This window comes from Mercenaria mercenaria, chromosome 5 (assembly GCF_021730395.1).
Source record: "Mercenaria mercenaria strain notata chromosome 5, MADL_Memer_1, whole genome shotgun sequence".
Classification (NCBI taxonomy): Eukaryota; Metazoa; Mollusca; class Bivalvia; order Venerida; family Veneridae; genus Mercenaria; species Mercenaria mercenaria.
Genome location: NC_069365.1, coordinates 54,782,745 through 54,804,798, shown reverse-complemented (window position 1 = coordinate 54,804,798; position 22,054 = coordinate 54,782,745). Strand labels below are relative to the sequence as shown.

Here is a 22,054-nt window from a genome sequence, read left to right as displayed (position 1 = left end):
CAAAATTTCACAAGGGGATACTGTCTACCAGTAAAATTTGAAACTGAAGATTTAAACTAATATATATTAATTAAAAACTCACTTTTTCCCAAAACCCCCTGAAAAAGCCCTGGTAGGTCTAATAATAGAAAAACCTTGTGACCTCTCTAAAGGCCATATTTTTTCATGGGATCTGTATGAAAGTTGGTCTGAATGTTCATCTTGATGATATCTAGGTCAAGTTCGAAACTGGGTCACGTGCGGTCAAAAACTAGGTCAGTAGGTCTAAAAATAGAAAAACCTTGTGACCTCTCTAGAGGCCATATATATCATGAGATCTTCATGAAAATTGGTCAGAATGTTCACCTTGATATCTAGGTCAAGTTCGAAAATGGGTCACGTGCCATCAAAAACTAGGTCAGTAGGTCAGTTAATAGAAAAACCTTGTGACCTCTCTAGAGGCCATATTTTTCATGGGATCTGTATGAAAGTTGGTCTGAATGTTCATCTTGATGATATCTAGGTCAAGTTTGAAACTGGGTCACGTGCCTTCAAAAACTAGGTCAGTAGGTCAAATAATAGAAAAACCTTGTGACCTCACTAGAGGCCATATTTTTCATGGGATCTGTATGAAAGTTGGTCTGAATGTTCATCTTGATGATATCTAGGTCAAGTTCGAAACAGGGTCATGTGCGGTCAAAAACTAGGTCAGTAGGTCAAATAATAGAAAAACCTTGTGACCTCTCTAGAGGCCATATTTTTAATGGGATCTGTATGAAAGTTGGTCTGAATGTTCATCTTGATGATATCTAGGACAATTTCGAAAGTGGGTCACGTGCCATCAAAAACTATGTCAGTAGGTCAAATAATAGAAAAACCTTGTGACCTCTCTAAAGGCCATATTTTTCATGGGATCTGTATGAAAATTGGTCTGAATGTTCATCTTGATGATATCTAGGTCAAGTTTGAAACAGGGTCATGTGCGGTCAAAAACTAGGTCAGTAGGTCAAATAATAGAAAAACCTTGTGACCTCTCTAGGGGCCATATTTTTAATGGGATCTGTATGAAAGTTGGTCTGAATGTTCATCTTGATGATATCTAGGACAAGTTCGAAAGTGGGTCATGTGCCATCAAAAACTATGTCAGTAGGTCAAATAATAGAAAAACCTTGTGACCTCTCTAAAGGCCATATTTTTCATGGGATCTGTATGAAAATTGGTCTGAATGTTCATCTTGATGATATCTAGGTCAAGTTTGAAACAAGGTCATGTGCGGTCAAAAACTAGGTCAGTAGGTCTAAAAATAGAAAAACCATGTGACCTCTCTAGAGGCCATACTTGTGAATGGATCTCCATAAAAATTGGTCAGAATGTTCATCTTGATGATATCTAGGTCAAGTTTGAAACTGGGTCACATGCCTTAAAAAACTAGGTCAGTAGGTCAAATAATAAAAAAACCTTGTGACCTCTCTAGAGGCCATACTTTTCATGGGGTCTGTATGAAAGTTGGTCAGAATATTCATCTTGATGATATTTAGGTCAGGTTCTAAACTGGGTCAACTGCGGTCAAAAACTAGGTCAGTAGGTCTAAAATTATTAAAATCTTTTGACCTCTCTAGAGGCCATATTTTTCAATGGATCTTCATGAAAATTGATCTGAATGTTCACCTTGATGATATCTAGGTCAGTTTCGAAACTGGGTCACGTGCAGTCAAAAACTAAACCAGTAAGTATAAAAATAGAAAAACCTTGTGACATCTCTAGAGGCCATATTTTTCATGAGATCTTCATGAAAATTAGTGAGAATGTTCACCTTGATGATATCTAGGTAAAGTTCAAAACAGGGTCACGTACCTTCGAAAACTAGGTCAATAGGTCAAATAGAAAAACCTTGTGACCTCTCTAGAGACCATATTTTTCAATGGATCTTCATGAAAATTGATCAGAATTTTTATCTTGATAATATCTAGGTCAAGTTCAAAACTGGGTCACATGAGCTCAAAAACTAGGTCACTATGTCAAATAATAGAAAAAACGACGTCATACTCAAAACTGGGTCATGTGGGAAGAGGTGAGCGATTCAGGACCATCATGGTCCTCTTGTTATTTTCAGGTTGTAGTTGGACTTCCAGATGGTGCTAAATGTGAGTAAAATATTATGGTTAAACTGTTATTACAAGTGTAGATAAAAAGTTGTCTGCTCTCCTTCAGGGTTATAGACCAGTCTCAAAATGCTAGCTTGCCATTGGCTGATTTAAAAACAGTCAGATGTTTGAAGTTTGAGACTGGTTTTTAAATTCAATTTTTTAACCTCACACATAGATATACATAAATTTTGAAGTAATTTGTTACCATTATGTTTTATTTTGTCACTGTTTCTGCTTTTAACCTTTATCCTGCTAAATTTCTAAAATGGACTGGTCCATCATTCAATTTGGGCAGTACCCAAATATTATTCCAAGGGGTTAATCATTTCTTCCAGTGACTATAGATGGAAATAAAACTTACCTTACAAGTGACAAGTTTGAATTGAAGACCGAGGATGGGAAACCACTGTTTGCTACGGGTTCACCTCTGAACCTTGACCTATACCAGGTTAAAAATCTTCGTGCACCAGCTATAGATGTAGGATCAGTAAGTCATTATTTCTTTTATTACTTAGTAGACATGGATGCTTCTTAGTTAGGATGGGCATTCATATATGGTATACATATTTCATTTGGGTGGTCACCTTTTATTCTGACTGTCAAAAACAATTCTTCCAAATCTGTCAGCTGTATTAAAATAGTGCAGAGGTCCTATTTTGCCAGTATGTCACGAAAGGAAATGTTCTTCGAAAGTATGCTGCTTTTTCAGAAACTCTTCTTTCCTGACATTTTTCGTAGTGAAATATTCAGATATATCTCACTGTATATGTTTCAATAATTCACTGAAAAGTAATGCTATGACTTGGTAATTTAAAAAGTGGAACTAAGAGGTCAGTAGTAGTTCTTCTTAGGGAACAGGGCTTTGTTTACATCAATGCTCAACACTGGGTACTTTAAAGAACCTGGTTGGCTGGATGTGCCTGTATATAAAAAAGTTCTCTCTCTGTTCAGGGTTAACGTTTTTCTGACTATCTCTTTGGCCAGGTCACTGTATCTGTACTGTTGAAGGATAGTTTTTGTACCCCTTGATTGCTGCATTTGTCTGTGTACATAATTATGTGTAAAGTGCCTTTGAAAATGTTTATCATTAAATGGGTGCTGTATAAATTTGGAATAATAATAGTAATAATGATAAAAACCACTTTAGATTCAATAAAGAGTTTATTTCTGTGTTACAGATACAGTGTTTATATTCTGAGGACTTACAGGTACTTACCACTTGTAGAATGGTGTGCAGTTTTACCTAGCTCAACTGAATACAAAATGCGCTGGTTGAGCTATTGTGATCATTCACGGTCTGTCGTCTTTCATCTGACATCACCTCTGAAACTACTGATCAGAATTGCAGCAAACTTGGTCAGTAGTATTCTTGCATGGTCCTCTATGAAGATTGTTTAAATGTTTTAGCCTGACCCCATTTAGGGGCCACCAGGGCTAAAAATAGAGAAACTTGTAAATGACTTCTTCTCATGAACAGGTGAATGGATCTTCATCAGACTTGGTCTATAGCATCATTATAGGGTCCTATCCCAAGATTGTTCAAATCCGTCACCTGGCCCCTTTGAGGGGCCACTAGAGCCAAAAATAGAAATACATTGTTTAAAATACGACTTCTTCTCAACTGCTTTATGGATCTTCATCAAACTTTGTCTATTGCATTTTTGAAAGGTCCTCTCCTAAAATTGTTGAAATGGGGGTACCAGGGTCCTTTTAGGGACTACTAGAGCTAAAAGTAGAAATACCTTTAAACAACCTCTTCTTATGAAGCACTGAATGCATCTTCATCAGACTTGATATTAAGCATCATTTTATGATCCTCTCAAAAATTTGTTAAAATGGGGGCACTTAGCTAAAAATAGAAATACCTTTAAATAACTTCTACTCATGCACCATTGACGGACTTTATCAAACTTGATTGAACTTTGAATCTGTAGCCTCATTACAAGGCCCCCTCCCAAACTTGTTGAAATGGGGGAGCTTGGCCCCTAGTAGGGACAACTAGAGCTAAAAATAGAAATACCTTTAACTGACTTCTTCTCACTCATCACTCAGTGAATTTTAACAAACTTAGTCTGTAGCATCATTGTAAAGTCCTGTCCCAAATTTGTTCAGATTTGGATGCATGGCCCCTTTTAGGGGCCATTAGAGTTAAAATAGAAATACTTCTTCTCATGAACTGCTTGACAGATCGTCCACCCAATTTTAAAGACCTAAGAAGCATATTGTGTTTGAACTGTTTGTCATCTGTCACATTAATTTATGCAATTAACTTTTTTACTGCCTCTGGAACTTCTGACATTTGGGGCATATTAATTAAATTATGGTCCTCTTCCAAAGTTCCACACTGTGTAGCCTGTTAAAGCTCTGAAACTCAGGTGAACGATCTATGGCCATCATGGCCCTCTTATATGGTGTTAACTCTTTTACTGCTTTCATTTATGCTTTTAGTTTTATTTTCATTCTTGCTGAAAGTATTTTAATTATTATAAGTCTTTTTCTGTCTCTGCTTTGGCTGGTTGTTTCATTTAAAGGTAATAAAGAAAAAGAGTTGTATTATTTTTACAAGCTTTCCAGTATTCCTACTTTTCCTGCTTTTGCCTACTTTTTTGAAAGTGCTCTATTTTTTCCTACTTTTCTATAAAACCTCCTATTTACTCCTACTTTTTCATATCAGAAGTAGTAAAAATGCATTTTTTGAACCCCAGAATCAAAATTTTCTTTGCGAGGGGTGGAAGACACCCATCCCGCACCTACCCCAAATGAATGTAAATTAACACCTCGGAGTGTTCTTGTCAGTGTTCAAAAAAGTATATACTGTGGTTTATGAATGTAGTTTGGATTCAGTAGGTATGTCTTTAGTGCATTCAATTGTGAACAGTGAAATGTCGTTGATTCCAGTGCAAAAGCCCTTTTTTGTCCCAAAAGCTCTTTTTGTCAAAGTTTGTAGCTTACATAAACCATATTTTTTCATCAAATTTCCTACTTTTTCTCCTATTTTTTTCCCCATATTTATTCCTATTTTTCTCCTACTCTTTTGTAATGGCTGGCTGGAAAGCCTGAGCATATCAAAAATATAATATTATAGTTAATCAAGTAAATCTAAAATAAGTTATTCGAGGCTCAGAGCACTAAGTAGAGAGACCTGTTTAGGAATACAACCTTGCCATTGGTTAATTTAAAGACAGAGCTCAAAATCAACCAATCAGGTGCTTATGTTTTGTGTCTGGCTTTGGTCTCCAATCTGACAGCTAGGTTGGGGTCAAGGTTAAAAACTTAGTTTGCAGACCACTCTGGCAATGCAGCTTTACCATTGGTTAATTTCAAGATAGTGCTAAAAATTAACCAATCAGGTGCTGGAGTTTTGTGTCTTAGTCTCTCACTAAAGCTAGGCTTAGAGTGCAGTCTTAGCATTGGACTACTTCAAATTTGCGTAATATCTTCAAGTGACAAGTATTTTTTACTCACCCCTTTTCAGTTTTGTTAAAAAAATTCTGCCAGTTTCTTTTTTCATGACATTTGACACGCATCTAAATAAAAATTCACTAATTGTGATTATTTAATTATTAGCCAAGCTGCTTTTTATAAAGTATTAATGTACATGTATTAACTCACTTGTGAAGTGTAAAATGTTTTAAAATATGCATTACAATGCTTAAGTATTCGAATATTTCTGCTACAATAGTTACTGGTAAAGTCAGGTTGCTGAACTAGGAGAGATTTTAACAACTTCTTCTCATGAACAAGGTGAAGAAGCTTCACCAAGCTTGATTTGTAGCATGCTTAACATAATGTGCCTCATTTATATACCTGTACATGAAGCCCACTGCATTTTTAAAGGGGACAGGAATAGCTACAATTTCTCACATTGGACATTTACTTAACTTCATCAGAAACATCATCTGTTCATTGATTTTATGCCCCCAAAGGGAGGCATATTAGTTTTCAACTGTCCATCCGTTCGTTCGTTAGTTAGTTCGTTCATTCGTCACAACGTTTACTTTTTGCATGAAGGCACTTTACTCGCGAAACCACTGCACCCAGGTCCTTCAGACTTCACGTGCTGATAGTACTTATTGAGTACACGACCCCTACTGACTTTGGGGTCACCAGGTCAAAGGTCAAGGTCACAGGGGCCAATGTTAACTTTTTTCATGAAGGCACTTTACTCGCAAACCACTGCACCCATGACCTTCAAACTTCACTTGCTGATAGTACTTATTGAGTTCACGACCCCTATTGACTTTGGGGTCACCAGTTCAAAGGTCAAGGCGCTGCGGGGGCATTTGTCACCATTAGTGACAGCTCTTGTTCTCAAATTTGTTGTGTCAGGTGAGCGACTAAGGGTCCTAAGTGTGTTCTAGTTTTATTTTGTGTATGATGATCATATAAAAGCTTGCAAGCATTCTTTATTTCATTATAGGTGACATCTAGCAGTAAGTTCCCAGACCTACTGATAGAGTCTTTTGACAAAGCATATGTGAAAGGAATGGAAGGAGTGCAGGTTGAAACTCAGGAAAACATTGAAATAGTCGCTCCAGAAAAAGCTATTACTTTCAACTCTTTGGTATGTGCAAGGCATTTTATAATTTAATCTTTACCCTGCTAAGTTTCTAAAATGGACTGGTCCATCATTCAGTTTGGGCACTTACTATTCAGAAGGGTGTTCACTGAAAATTTACAGACTGAATAGCGACCAGTGCAGACCAAGATCAGCCTGCAAGGATGTTCAGGCTGTGCAGGCTGATATCTTGGTCTGCACTGGTAGCAAAGGCAGAACTGCTTGCCACCAGCAGGCTAAAGGTTAAAAAGATCTAACCCCGGTGATTAACTGAATGATGTGAAGGTTTTGGGTTGTATCCAGCACGTTTTGATAAATATCCAGGGAGGAACATGTGTATCTCAAAATTCCGAATATCTCAAAAGATATTTTCAAGTCCCGTTCTGAAAGCATGTTCAAATCATTGTAAGTCAAATTTTAGTTATCTGGAACTAAAACGCTCGATTCCGTGGAATTTTGAAATACAGAGTTCCAACTGTACTTCCATTTAGTTTGCAAAGAAATATTTTAAATTTCAGTGAAATCATCCTTGATATGCTGAACATATAAGTAACTCTTAAGTATCTAGACAAATGGAAATTACCTCCCTTTAATTTTAGGATAGTTCTATATTTTAAAATGAATTTGCATCCGTGGTGGATGACCATTTTGCACTGTTGTTAGTAGTGTATTAATATTGGAGGATCTGCTGCATTTCGCGGATATATCAAAGGTATAAATAAAGAACAAGAACTAACTCATAGACATTGTATTACACAATTGTTTAGGATAGGAAATGAATGCTTTTTGTATACTTTGACGACAAAAGCCTTGGTTCATTAAAGGCCAGCATCGTTATTTTTCAACAGTCTAAGCCTGAAATTTAGACAAGGTTTTACTGCAGGAAGTTGAGTTTGAAGCAATTTCTGTGCTAATTTTCTTTAAAATGTTAGTTAATATGTAAACAAAAATAAAAAAGACAGTTAATTTTGCATTTTAAAGTCATATTACATTGGCAATTTGGACTAAGAAGGTTGTTGTCTATGTTATACCATGCAGTCTGATCTTATTAGTAATACATAGACATCTACTAAGTGTACATAAAATATTCCTTTTGCAGCAAGACTCTTTGAAATTCAACCAAGAGGAAGGCATTTTCATGGACCCAAATCTTCCGTTAGATGGCAAAGGATCTTCTTCTAAAAATGGGAACCAGCTGAAGCTGTGCGTGTGCGGCTCAAACGGAAGGGTGTTTGCTGTACCAGACCTTGGGGACAAATCTGGGTGTCATTTTGCTAATGAGGATAGAAACCCATGTCTAGATTAAGTAAAGGAGACAGAAATGTGCAAACAGATGACTTAATTGTAGAACATATTGTTTCCACAAATGACTTAATTGTAGAACATATTGTTTCCACAAGAGAATTTTAGTTGTAAGAACTAAATGCATTTCAGATGTGTGGTGTTTAGACTCAAGACACATGCACACAATTGTAATAGTACATAAAATCATAAAACATTTTAGGATCTCACATACTTGGTGCTATTTTATATTTTTTTTCTTGATATCATACATATACATGTCATGTTAAATAAAAAAATATTTTGTAATGATGCAATTTAACTTACTTTAAACCTAGAAATGAATGTTGTTCTGATCAAGTTATATAAATGAGCATGGACTGTGGTGTATGCACTTAAGCTGTATAGTACCGTAAAAGTAACACTGTGGCAAACTTTAAATGTCACGATGGTGTCAGCCTACAGAAATATGCAAAATATTGCAGTTTGCAAACTTTTCTAGGTTTACAGTTTCATTGTAATATATGGATATTAAGTTTGTTGCCTTTTTAAAAGCTTAAATTTTAGCAACATGCAATTTTTCTGATTTAGCATTGAATTGATAATGAAGCACTGTATTTGTCAAGAGTTGATTTTAAGCTTACTAGGACATGTTCAAGAAAGTGTGGGAGAGTTGAAGACAGTAATGAGTGTAGGCAACTTTAAGACAGTGCTGGCAAAGTGAACACAGTGAGGGCATGTTGAAAGCAGTTCTGGCAAGTTTATCTTTGCCCCAATTTACCTTGCCTGCAATTCGGTTGAATATAATATAAAATGCTGATAACTAAAAGTGCCTCTAGTCAAAAACACAATTTGTTAATTTTACCATTATATTAGATAAGTTGCAGTGTTAATCCAAGGAAGGTTTGCATTTCTGCGAAAATTAAAGCCTTCAGTGACTCCTAATTTTATGGAATACATTGAAGTATTATATGCATGTGCCATAATATTAGTGCCATAATATTAGTTAGTGCCAAATTTATTGCCAATATTTTTACACAAAGCAGTATATGTATTTCTTTTATAAAGCTGATGTGAATCAGTTTTGTTGTTTTAAGTGCCTTTCTATTTTATGAAGCTTCGGTTTTACCTCCAGTCTTTCATAATACCCTTGATACAAAGTATACGGGGACTATATTGGAGTAACACATGTCTGTCTGTAGGTCCATCTGTCCAGCCATTGAGTCTGCACCATATCTTCTTAACAGCTGTGAAAATATTCATCAAACTTGCATCAAGATAATATGCAGAGGGCACAACACAGTCGCTAGGTCCGAGGTCAAGGTCACATTTTGAGATAAAAGGTTTAATAGCTTAATGTTATGTGTGCTCCATGTAGTCTAGACCACTCATAAAAATAGCATCAATTATTAACCGCATCAAGACGATGTGCGGAGTGCATAACCCAGATTGTTTGGTTTATGGTCAAGGTCACACTTGGAGGTCAGGTGTCAAATAGCTTAACCTTGGTACACTCCATACCTTCTAAATTGCTTGGAAGATTTTCATAAAACTTGCGACAAATATTTACCTCATCAAAACAATGTGCAGAGTGCATAACTCGGGTCACTAGGTCCAAGGTCACACTTTGAAGTCAAAGGTCAAATATCTGAACTTCATATCTGCTGTGTTATCTTTTAAACCACTCAGAAGATTTCATAAAACTAACATAAGATCTTAACCTAATCAAGACGACTTGCGGAGTGCATAACAACGTACACTATGTCCAAGTTCAAGGTCACAGGTCAAATAGCTGAAATTTGTGTCCGCTCCATTGCGTCTAAACTGCTGGTAAAATTTTCATAAAATTACCATTTCATCAAGGTGACATGCAGGTCACTAGGTCAAGGTCACATTTGTAGGTCAAAAGTCATAGATTAATCTTGTGTCTGCTCCATATAGAGATTTTTATTAAACTGGCATCATATGTAGCCTCAGGTCTGATGTAACGGTTACAAGCATAATCGTGTCGGTATAGCTTTTTGTGTCAAGAGGTTTTTGTGCCCGCCTCCACCTCCCCCATGAGTGGTGGGGGCATATAGATTTGCTCTTGTCCGTCCATCCGAAGTTCGTGACACGCATAGCTCAAAAAGTATTTGATATAAATTAATGAAACCTTACATGAGTCTTTATCATGATATGAACTTGCGTACCTCCTATTTTTCATCTGGGTCCGCCCCCTATTTCTAGAGTTATGGCCCCTGAAATAGTCAAAAATGCACATTTTCACCTTGTGACACGCCTAGCTCAAAAAGTATTTGATATAAATTAATGAAACCTTGCATGAGTCTTTATCATGGTATGAACTTGCGCACCTCTTATTTTTCGTCAGGCTCCGCCCCCTATTTTTAGAGTTATGGCCCCTGAAATAGTCAAAAATGCACATTTTCACCTTGTGACACGCTTAGCTCAAAAAGTATTTGATATAGATTCATGAAACCTTGCATGAGACTTAATCATATGAACTTGCGCACCTCCTATTTTTCATCTGGATCCACCCCCTATTTCTAGAGTAATGGCCCCTGAAATAGTCAAAATGCACATTTTCACCTTGTGACACGCCTAGTTCAAAAAGTATTTGATATAAATTGATGAAACCTTGCATGAGTCTTTATCATGGTATGAACTTGCGCACCTCCAATTTTTCGTCTGGCTCCGCCTCCGATTTTTAGGGTTATGGCCCCTGAAATAGTCAAAAATGCACATTTTCACCTTGTGACACGCCTAGCTCAAAAAGTATTTGATATAGATTCATGAAACCTTGCATGAGTCTAAATCATGATATGAACTTGCGCACCTCCTATTTTTCATCTGGGTCCGCCCCTTATTTCTAGAGTTATGGCCCCTGAAATAGTCAAAAAATGCACATTTTCACCTTGTGACACGCCTAGCTCAAAAAGTATTTGATATAAATTGATGAAACCTTGCATGAATCTTTATCATGATATGAACTTGCGCACCTCCTATTTTTTCTATCTGGGTCCGCCCCTTATTTCCAGAGTTATGGCCCCTGAAATAGTAAAAAAATGCACATTTTCACCTAATTATGTGCCTCACTCAAAAAGTATTTAATGTAAATTCATAAAACCTTGCTTGAGTCTTTATCATGATGTGACCTTGCACACTTGGCATTCTTCTTGAGAATTTTAGCGTTTATTACAGAGTTGTGGCCCTTGAAATAGCCAAAATAGTGGATTTTTTGTTTGTGATGCTCATAGCTCAAAAAGTATATGGTATAGAATAATGAATCCATTTCATAATTTTTTTTTGAGGCTATACCCCATTAAGACTGCAAACATTTGAATGATTTCCCCTTATTTGTGACAAATGTACTAGTGGGGGGCACACCCTGTGTCCTACAGACACATTCTAGTTTTTGTTTATTTTTTCATGATTATTATGCATGGTTATATAATTAGACCACTTTTATAATTTTCTTTTTATCCAATTTGGATACCTTTATTTATGAACACTTTATAATGTTATGTTGTTAGTTTTAAAACCTTGGGCATTATGAATTATTTGTACTTGCAGTAAGTACTTTATGTCATATTAAATTGTTGTGTTAGATCTTATTCATTATTGTAAAATGCTTTAGTTTGTAGTAGAATATTTAAATAAAGACATTTGTAACAGAATTTTTCATCATGTTTTCCCAGTGGGTACAAGGGACTGTTATATGGCCTGATGTTTTTGCTGTATTGTATTGGGACTTTTCTCTTCATGCAGTTGCAAGGTCTGACCTTACCTAGACCTAATAAACAAGGAGGTATCTTCAAAATTTTATGGTTGGATTGAACTAAAATTTATTTAATTTTAGAACCCAAGGAGGTATTGATATAGATACTTAACAAGAGTTACAGAGCGATGACCTTTGAACCCTAAATGTGACCTTGACCTTGAAGCAAGACACCCAGTACATCCGCTCTATACGATGTGGTGAACATTTGTGTCAAGTTTCTTTGAAATCCTTAAGGGGTTCAAGTTACAGAGCGATGACCTTTGACCCCCTAAATGTGACCTTGACCTTGAAGCGAGACATCCAGAACATGCGGTCTGCACATCGTCTTGATGTGGTGAACATTTGTGCCAAGTTTCTTTACAATCCTTCAAGCAGTTCAAGAGTTACAGAGCGGACACAAAACACACTCATATGACTATTGATCCCCAAGGGTGACCTTGACCTTGAAGCAAGCTATCCAGAACATGCACTCTGCAAGTCGTCTCGATGTGGTGAACATTTGTGTCAAGTTTCTTTGAAATCTTTCAAGGAGATCAAGAGTTACAGAGCAGACACGAAACACACTCATATGACCTTTGACCCCTAAATGTGACCTTGACCTTGAAGCGAGCCATCCAGAACGTGCGCTCTGCAAATTGTCTCGATGTGGTGAACATTTGTGTCAAGTTTCTTTGAAATCCTTCAAAGGGTTCAAGAGTTACAGAATGGACCCGAAATTGCTAACGGACTGATGGACACCGGGGGTATAACATAATACGTCCCTTTGGGTGTATAAAAAAAACACAGTGCAAGAAAGAAGAAATAAAGAACAAAAATAATTAACAGTTTATTGTTTACTTATAATCAACAATATATAAATCAATAATAATATATCTGATAAAAATGTATAAATACTAATTTAATCTAAAAAAAATGTCCACTATATACGTATACATTTTGTATACATATAAACAGCATAGTTACTAAATATTTAACCTGTCATTTAGGTAGCGGACCCGTAATGACACACTGGTCATTTTGGTGAACTTTCGTATTCTCCTCTGTTATTTCAGCATTCTTTGGCTGTAAATGTAACCCGTATAAGCAATGGTATCTGTAACAGCCACAGAATGCCGCAACCATATACAGAGAATACATAATTTAATGGAAATTCATATTTGTTATTTTGGCACTTGTATGAGCATTGATTTCCGAAAGAACCAGAGCATGCCGAAATCATATACAGAAAACACTAATTGAACAGAAATCACCAATTGCCATTATAGGTCCAATACCTTAAATGAAGTGTTAACGGAAGGTTGTCCACTACCTTGAGTGCTAAAGGAAGGTTACCTACTACCTTAACTAAAGTGTTAAGGGAAGGTTATCCACTACCTTAACTAAAGTGTTAAGGGAAGGTTATCCACTACCTTAACTAAGGTGTTAAGGTAATGACTGGCAATCTCTGTTCGATTACATACTCTGGTATAAGACTTCTTAGTCATTTAAAAAGTGGATTATACGAGCACATGACCTTGTACCATCTGGAGAATGCTGAAATAGCATAAGCAGATTTGGAATCTAATGGAAATGGCCAACTGTCAGTATGGGTCACATACCTCGGTAGAGCCAAAAAATATTGCACATAATCTGATGAATGCCATAAATACATAACTCATTTTGGTAATGGCGCATTTTTTGGCAAAATGACCAGTTTACAGCATTTGCTGGTCAATAATTCAGGTTCAAAGAAATGTTTGCAGAAGAAAAAAAATTATTCCATCAAGTTCCACCAGAATGAAAACTTAAAAAGTGACATTTTTAAAATCTAAAATGTGAATTTCATGCTTTGGTGACTACAGGCTTAGGATACTGTATATATTTATTTTCAAGTGAACGCTACATGCAATTCCTAAATTTCTATTTAAATGCTTTTAGTTAAAATTGATTTTAAAAGGTCTGTCATTAGATTTCAGTGTACAACATTCTAAATATATAGTATATCTATATGAGGATAACATGTTTTGGCTAACCTGGAAAATAACTTACTGTATATTTATATATATTTGCCATATAATATACAAGCACCATTAAAAAATTTGTTTATACATAATCATTAATGTATCAGTTTTCCTCTTGTTCACAACTTTTATCAGAAATAACAACACTGCAGATTTCCTGAAATTGACTGAAAAATAAAATGTATACAATAAGTAAATTGAGTAGTATAATTTCTTGTGTTTCTTGCAGAAAAGTTTTATCTTTACATAAGAATCATCCACCCTAGCTATAACCTGCATTAACAAGAAAAAAGTTTCAAAATATTTAGGAAAATGGTTGAACGAAACTTTTCAAAATACTGGCGTTCGAGCTTTCAACTACCTGCAGGAGTATTCCGGCAAAATTAACAAGAGGGCCATGAAGGCACTGTATCGCTCACCTGACCTATTGGCCGAAAGATCATCAAGATTAACATTCTGACCAAGTTTCATTAAGATATGGTCATAAATGTGGCCTAGAGTGTTAACAAGCTTTTCCATTGATTTGCCCTAGTGACCTAGTTTTTGACCCCACCTGACCCAGATTTGAACTTGACCTAAAAATCATCAAGATTAACATTCTGACCAAGTTTCATGAAGATACAGTCATAAATGTGGCCTAGAGTGTTAACAAGCTTTTCCTTTGATTTGCCCTAGTGACCTAGTTTTTGACCCCACCTGACCCAGATTTGAACTTGACCTAAAGATCATCAAGATTAACATTCTGACCAAGTTTCATAAAGACATGGTCATAAATGTGACCTCTAGAGTGTTAACAAGCTTTTCCTCTGATTTGACCTGGTGACCTAGTTTTTGATCCTACCTGACCCAGATTAAAACTGGACCTTAAAATCATCAAGATTAACATTCTGACCAAGTTTCATGAAGATATAATCATAAATGTGGCTTCTACAGTGTTAACAAGCTTTTCCTTTGATTTGACCTGGTGACCTAGTTTTTGACCCTAGATAACCCAGTATCGAAATCGACCAAGATTTTATTGAGGGTAACATTCTGACCAAGTTTCATTAAGATTGTGCCAAAATTGTGACCTCTAGAGTATTAACAAGCTTTTCCTTTGATTTGACCTGGTGACCAAATATAAAACTCGTCCAAGATTTTATTGAGGGTAATATTCTGACCAAGTTTCATAAAGATTGGGCCAAAATTGTGACCTCTAGAGTGTTAACAGTCAAATTGTTGACGACGGACGGACCGACAACGGACACAGGGCGATCACAAAAGCTCACCTTGAGCACTTCGTGCTCAGGTGAGCTAAAAATCTTGTAGAACTATCCAAGAACACCCCGGAAATTAAGGTTATCATAACAACCATTGTTTAAATATATTTTGTTGGATTCATTGCCTTTCGTAAGTTATATTTCTACTGTGCATGCTGGTTATACTGTAAAAGCACATATTTTCGCTGCACCAAAATTTTGTGAATATGAAATTTTGAGTATGTTCGCGAGGTTCGATATTTTCGCGAATTTGTAAAAATGGTATCCTACTTGAATTTGATTTATACTAATGGTGAATATTTATGAGAGGATTAATTTTTGCGATATGTAGGGCCTTGCGAATATAGCGAAATTTAACCCTCGTAAAAATTTCTGCTTTTACAGTGTTTCACACAAGAATAACCTGCAGCTCACAAGATCCTTTCACATGTAGGAGGTTGAATAATTTCAGACATGACATCTTTTGTCAAACTGTCTTAAGAGAAAAATAATTTTTGATCAGAGATAAAACTTGTGACCTACAAGTAGTTTTAGGTGCCACCAAACTACCCCAAAGGTCAAGGAGCAGCACCATAAATGAGACACTGTATAAAAATTTTGTCTGCAAGTAACTAAAATCTTACTTACAAGAAACATTAAGCTAATGATGAAAAACTAAACAAAGCATTGTAACTTCAGGGTGAAATATTTGCAGAGGTATTGATGTTGTCACTAATAAGTTTTGTAAAATTAACTGGCTGTTGTATACACTAGGTCTTACTTGCTACAATGTACCTGAACAATAATACCGGTATAAAACATAAAATACGACATGATTTCTGAGACAAATGAGCATAAAATTTATGAAGGTGACCAGACTAAAAAAAAAAATTACAATGTATACATTAAAAAGAAAAACACATTTTAAAAGAAAATGAACTAGAATGAACTTTTTAATAGAAGATTTGATGGAAGTCTTGAACAAGATAAAAAAAACAAAAACATTTTCTGAGATAGCTAACTTGTTTCTGGTCAGTATCAAAATACAGTTGAAAGTCGGTATCTCAAATTCAAAGGGATCAAGCATTTTACTTCAAGATAACTGAAATTGTACTCAAAATGACATTTTGTGCACATGTTTTTGGGACAGGACTTGAATATGTCTTTGAGATGGCAGGAAATTTTGAATAAATGAGTTCATTGATGTGCAGGCTGATCTTGGTCTGCACTGGTCGCAAAGGCAGAATCACTTGCCACCAGCAGGCTAAGGGTTAACCTTTGAGCTGAATTCAGTCCACTGGTCAGTAGAAGGTTCTTAACATTTTTTAAAATCTAAGTTTTAAGAATTAACTTAGAATTTTCTTTGTTTGATATTTTGGCACTGAACTGTAACAAGTAACATTCTACAGTTCCTACACATTAAGTCACAATAACAGTGATTAATCAAGCAATAATATATCCAAAACAGTGAAATTGATAAAGTAATTCTTTGGAGTTCACAAACAATAGTTATAAAACAAGGGCACAGCTTGAGTTATATAATTATAGGTTATTAGCTTTGTATCGGGAAATATGCACAAGTTCTGCAGCGGAAATACTGCGTGACTTTAGGAGCACAATATTCTTCCACTAAAGAATGAGTGCATATTTCCCGATGCAAAGATAATAACCTTTTTATTACATACGCATCTACACGTACAAATGTAATGTAAAAATTATGAATTTGTTCTGCTGACAATAGCCTGAATAAGATAGACAATACTGAACTAAATAAAGAATTAATACAACGACACATCGAAATATGTCATGCACCCAAATGAAATTCAGGCGTTGAGTGTATGGAAAAGTATTGACGTTTTCGGTACCATTGTAACTTACATGTAACAGATAACAGAAATGAGTATGTACATGTAATAACAATACAAATCTGAACAACCATTGTTTTATTCCAGAGAAGATCTCCAAGATATATTAGTAAGATCCTAAAACAACTGTGAATATCAAGAATTACAACCTACATCCTTGAACACTTCCACCAAATTTCTTATGGTTCATGTTTTATGTTACATTTATTTTCAGCTCGCCATTTTGACAGCGTAACAGTAATGTACAAACAGTGATTTTATCGCAGAATAATTATCACACTTCCAGTCTCCTCTGTTTTACAGGAAAACAAACTGGGTAATATAAGAATGAAAATAATTAATCTGCAAACCAACTAAAATACTTCAAAATTCTTTATCTGTGTATCAATCATAAAAGGCAGAAAGTCTAAAGTAAGCTCGGAATCAACTGCAGTAACAACTGATTTTAGCATTTTTAAAGGTGCAAGAATAAATGGGTAATTTGTGTATAAATGTATATCAAATAAAAGGATAAAATAGTTTGTATAAATTCTGTATAATGTATGACAGAAAGGTGACTGGAATGTTAAAAGATGAAACAAGGCTTTCTTTCCAGAACATCGCTAGGTGAATAATACACAAGAAAATCATGAATGAATTAAACATATAACAAAAATAATTTCTGCAGAGAGAAGATTTACAACTTCCATTAACTATAAGAAGACACCCGTAGGTAGTGCCAAGTATGGCAGACTCAGGTTAAGGGTCATGATTTTCCTCAATTTATTTTTGTGGCAATATTACAATGTTAAAACTTGCCAGTGATGAAAATTTTGTTGACGATTATGTCATGGACCATTAATCATGATTAGTAGACAGATTAAGTGGCAAAATACTATTATTTATGTACCTATTACAATATATCATGACTGAAGTCTATCATTTAACCATACGGAAACAGCAATATCCCAGCAAACATTTAAATAATCCATGACTACGTACTGTGAAATCATTTAATTCCTATGACATGAAAATAACAATTTCAACCCAAACAGCATTTTCGCCAGGACATAAACTGATAGATTCAAATGGGAAGTTTAGTGTTTTGTGGTGATAAAATTTCTGGATTAAACCAGACATGAACTCCAGTACATTTCTCAAGACATAAATGATTGGATTTTGGTTTTAAGGCAGTTTTCTGTTCAACCATCACTGTTTTATCATTATCCATCTAGGGATGTTTTGACTAGAAGCCAATTGCACAATTTAAGTAATTTATATAAGTTTAATTGAGGCATTATTCCTCTGTTTGTTTTAACATAGTCATTGTTTTGGCTAGTAAAGTATATGTGTCACGTGCCGTCTTTATCTGAGACTCTGCAAAGGCAACAAGTCCATCCTGATAGGCTAACATTCTTGCTTGGAGAAACATCTTCAGCTGAAAATAAAAATAAGAACTTCATTCACTACTTAAGTGATAAATGCGACGGTCATTACATAAGTCCAACACTTTGTTAATAAAATGACTGTGCATTGACCAATCAAAGACAAACCAAGACTGATCCCCAAGCAATGTAGATTTTCTATGGGACAACTTGACAGAAGACAGTATGTCTGAAGTAATCCTATCTCGATCTCTAATTCACAAGTGGAAATTGTTGGTTACTAGCAGGGTACAAGTCAAGGTGTTTTTTTTTCAAAATCCAAAAACAATCGCTAGGTTAACTGACCGCCATAGCTTAACAGACAAACAGTTGAAAAACAGCACTAAACCAAAATCATAAAAAAACAAGAGGGCCAAGATGGCCCTAGGTCGCTCACCTGAGAAACACACCATAACAGGGTAAATATGTTTGATCTAGTGGTTTGATGGAAACAAATATTCTGACCAATTTTCATTAAGGTTGGACAAAAAATGTGGTCCCTTATGTGTAAACAAGTTTTTTCTTCAATTTGACCTAGTGACCTAGTTTTTGTGCCAAGATGACCTACATTCGAACTTGACCTAGATTTGATCAAGGCAATAATTCTGACCAAACTTTATCAACCTCAATTGAAAAATACAGCCTCTATCACATACAAAGCGTTTTTCTTTGATTTGTCCTAACCACCTAGTTTTTGATCCCAGATGACCGATATTCAAACTTGACCTTAATTTCATGAAAGCAATCAATTTGATCAAATTTCATGAAGATCAATTGAAAAACACAGTCTCTATTGCATACACAAGGTTTTTCTTTGATTTGACCTAGTGACCTACTTTTTTATCCCAGATGACCCATATTCTAACTTGACCTAGATTTCACTTAGGCAATCATTCTGACTAAATTTTATGAATATCTAGTGTAAAATGCAGCCCCTATTGCGTACACAAGGTTTTTCTTAAATCTTACCTGGTGACCTAGTTTTTGAACATAGATGACCGATATTCAAAATCCTCCTAAACTTTATCCAGACAAACATTCTGATCAAATTTCATGAAGATCTGGTGTAAAATGCAGCCCCTATTGCATACACAAGGTTTTTCTTTGATTTGACCAAGTGACCTAGTTTTTTATACACAAGATGATCCATATTTGAACTTGACCTAGAATTCATCAAGGCTCATTCTGACCAAAATTTATGAAGATCAATTGAAAAAGACAGCTTCTATCGCATACACAAGGTTTTTCTTTGATTTGACCTAGTGACCTAGTTTTTGACCCCACATGACCGATTTTCAAATTTGGCCTAGGTTTCAACAAGACAATCATTCTGACAAAATTTCATGAAGATCAGTAACTGCTGAAAAATACAACCTCTATCCCATACACAAGGTTTTTCTTTGATTTAATCTAGTGACCTAGTTTTTGATCCAAGATGACCCATTTTCGAACTTTGCCTAGATTTCATCAAGGTTATCATTCTGTTCAAAATTAAGGAAGATCAATTGAAAAATACAGCCTCTATCGCATATGCAAGGGTTTTCTTTGATTTGGCCTAGTGACCTAGTTTTTTTATCCCAGATGACCCATTTTCGACCTTGGCCTAGATTTCATCAAGGTAATTATTCTCACAAAATTCCGTAAGATCAATTGAAAAATACAGCCTGTATCGCATACACAAGCAAAATGTTGACAGACAGACAGACAGACAGAGGCCGGACATCGAGCGATCACAAAAACTTACCTGAGCAGGTGAGCTAACAACAAACGTAAGAGTTCAATAAACCAGACAAACAGTTATTCAAAATTCTATCAGCTTTGTAACAAATACAGCAGCTATCAATAAAGAGACTATGCATAATTATCTGGTTAGGAAACTGTTTTTGTGCTTAAGAGGAATTAAAATGCTCAATTAAAATGGGTCAGTAATACTTTTATCTATGTTACTGACAGTACACAAACCTTCAGTAAATACTTAATAGGAAAACAGGATTGAACAAGACAAAGAATATATTTCATATTCCGACATTTTAAAATCAAATACATTTTTATACATGATAGCAGCTAATTCTGGGTCTTACTTACTTCTCTTCTTGCATTATCACAACACATTTCATATTTTGTTTCTGCAGCGTGCTTAGCCTCTTCTGCCTGGAAAACATATAAAATATCCGAGTTCATATTTACTGGAACTTTTATAGGTTCTGTGTAACAACCTGGCATGGTAATAACTGTTCTGTTTGATTCACCTTTTCCATGATTTTCCTTGATTACTCTTAAAATACAATAGTAGCTCGGTCTGGGATGCTGTATTCAGCTCGACTGGATTTTGCCAGATTGGATCTCATAAGGCGTGCAAGTGCATAGTGTGATCTGACCCTGCAGAATTCACGAGAAACAAATACAAAATTCCAAATCTAGCTGCTGTTATAATGACCCTTTTATTACATCTTCAATGTTTAATGATGTTAAAATAGTAGCTATTTATAGAACTGTGTCAGATCATGCATTTTAATTGAAAGTAGTGTGGCAACATACAATACAAAAGGTAAAATACAGATTTTTTCTGCCTGTTCATATTAACTTGTAAAATACAAGCCAAATTTTTTAAGAATTTATATAGGTATGTGACCAGTTCTATATTTGAGATATATTTTCATTCTATATTTTAGATATATTTTTATTCTATATTTCAGATACATTTTTATTAATAAATGAAAATCATTAAAATAACATTAAGTCATTATTTCGTCAGAGTGCCCTTACCTTTCTATCGTTTATTACTTATCTAGAAATAATTATAGCTAAACATATGTGCATTTGATTTGGTCTACTACTTCAAAAGATATTCCAGACAGAATTTGATATGGTAATAATTTAATTAGTATCAGAAAGTAATAAGCCACTGGAGTAGACAAGTACTGGTCAGGTTTTAATGTATGCATGTGTGATATGATTGGTTGAAGTATGAGTTATGTTTGATGTGATTGGTTGAAGTATGAAGTGGGCATGAATGAAAATGTTGCAGAGTTTGGAGGGAAAGTTGAAAGATGAAGTCAGTTAGAATTTGAGTTTTGTTTTAGGCACCAGACAGTCAAAACTGATATTTTAAGATTTTAGGCAAGAAATACTTCGGAAACTTTAGAAAATAATAAATATACTAAGAATTTATATGAATTGGATTATCAAAGAGATAAATTATATAGAACGGAATAAAAGAATACTATAACTCTACTTGTCAGAAGCTAATTTCCTCGAGAAAAATGGAGCCCGTTTATAGGTATATGATAAAAGCCATTACTAGAAATATCAAAAGATCATCAATTTTGCATAGAAAAAACTATTTTCATCTTACGGCTTTTCTTTTAGCTGGTTTGGCTTTGTCTAAGGCTTTGTTAGCATCTTCATAGTCTACCAGTAAACATGTTCTTCTAAACAGCATGTCCTGAATATATAAAAGTAAACTTCAGCCACAACAGTGCTAATATAAGTAAAGAAAGATGAAGTCACAGTGCCCAAAATGCCTGCTACTGCTTTAATAAAAGAATTTTAGAATAACTGTACCTTTAATATAACTAGAACTGTCACAGGAGTGACTTACACCCCCACCATACGGTCTTGTCACAGAAGAATGACAACTATCAACCATACATTTTTTTTAAAATACTTAGAATAATATAAAACGTAAAAAAAAAACTTTATACTTAAAACAAAATTTTACTCGACTTTAGAGTACTTCATCCTGTTTGTTTGTTTGTGTTGGGTTTAACGCCGTTTTTCAACAGTATTTCAGTCATGTAAC

The 22,054-nt window shown here is 35.1% G+C and overlaps 2 protein-coding genes across 6 annotated transcripts in view; one reads left to right on the top strand and one right to left on the bottom strand.

Moving 5' to 3' along the window:
* The window catches only part of LOC123557260 (uncharacterized), a 291,086-nt gene extending 278,718 nt beyond the window's left edge, over positions 1–12,368 (top strand). For 2 of the 5 annotated variants that reach the window (XM_053543622.1, XM_053543621.1), the window contains exons 4-8: positions 2,093–2,123; positions 2,462–2,613; positions 3,305–3,334; positions 6,547–6,690; positions 7,784–12,368. In XM_053543622.1, the coding sequence (XP_053399597.1) occupies positions 2,093–2,123; positions 2,462–2,613; positions 3,305–3,334; positions 6,547–6,690; positions 7,784–7,990 (564 nt within the window). In that variant the 3' untranslated portion in view covers positions 7,991–12,368. The remainder of the gene's footprint in view (positions 1–2,092; positions 2,124–2,461; positions 2,614–3,304; positions 3,335–6,546; positions 6,691–7,783) is intronic. The other 3 variants (XM_053543620.1, XM_053543619.1, XM_053543624.1) reach the window with 2 other exon arrangements.
* A 191-nt stretch (positions 12,369–12,559) lies between these two features.
* The window catches only part of LOC123558422 (sorting nexin-5-like), a 31,466-nt gene continuing 21,971 nt past the window's right edge, over positions 12,560–22,054 (bottom strand). Inside the window, exons 12-14 of the mRNA XM_053543617.1 lie at positions 21,608–21,697; positions 20,338–20,403; positions 12,560–18,266 (exon numbers count right to left, since the gene is read on the bottom strand). Coding sequence (XP_053399592.1) covers positions 18,126–18,266; positions 20,338–20,403; positions 21,608–21,697 — 297 coding nt within the window. The 3' untranslated portion in view covers positions 12,560–18,125. The remainder of the gene's footprint in view (positions 18,267–20,337; positions 20,404–21,607; positions 21,698–22,054) is intronic.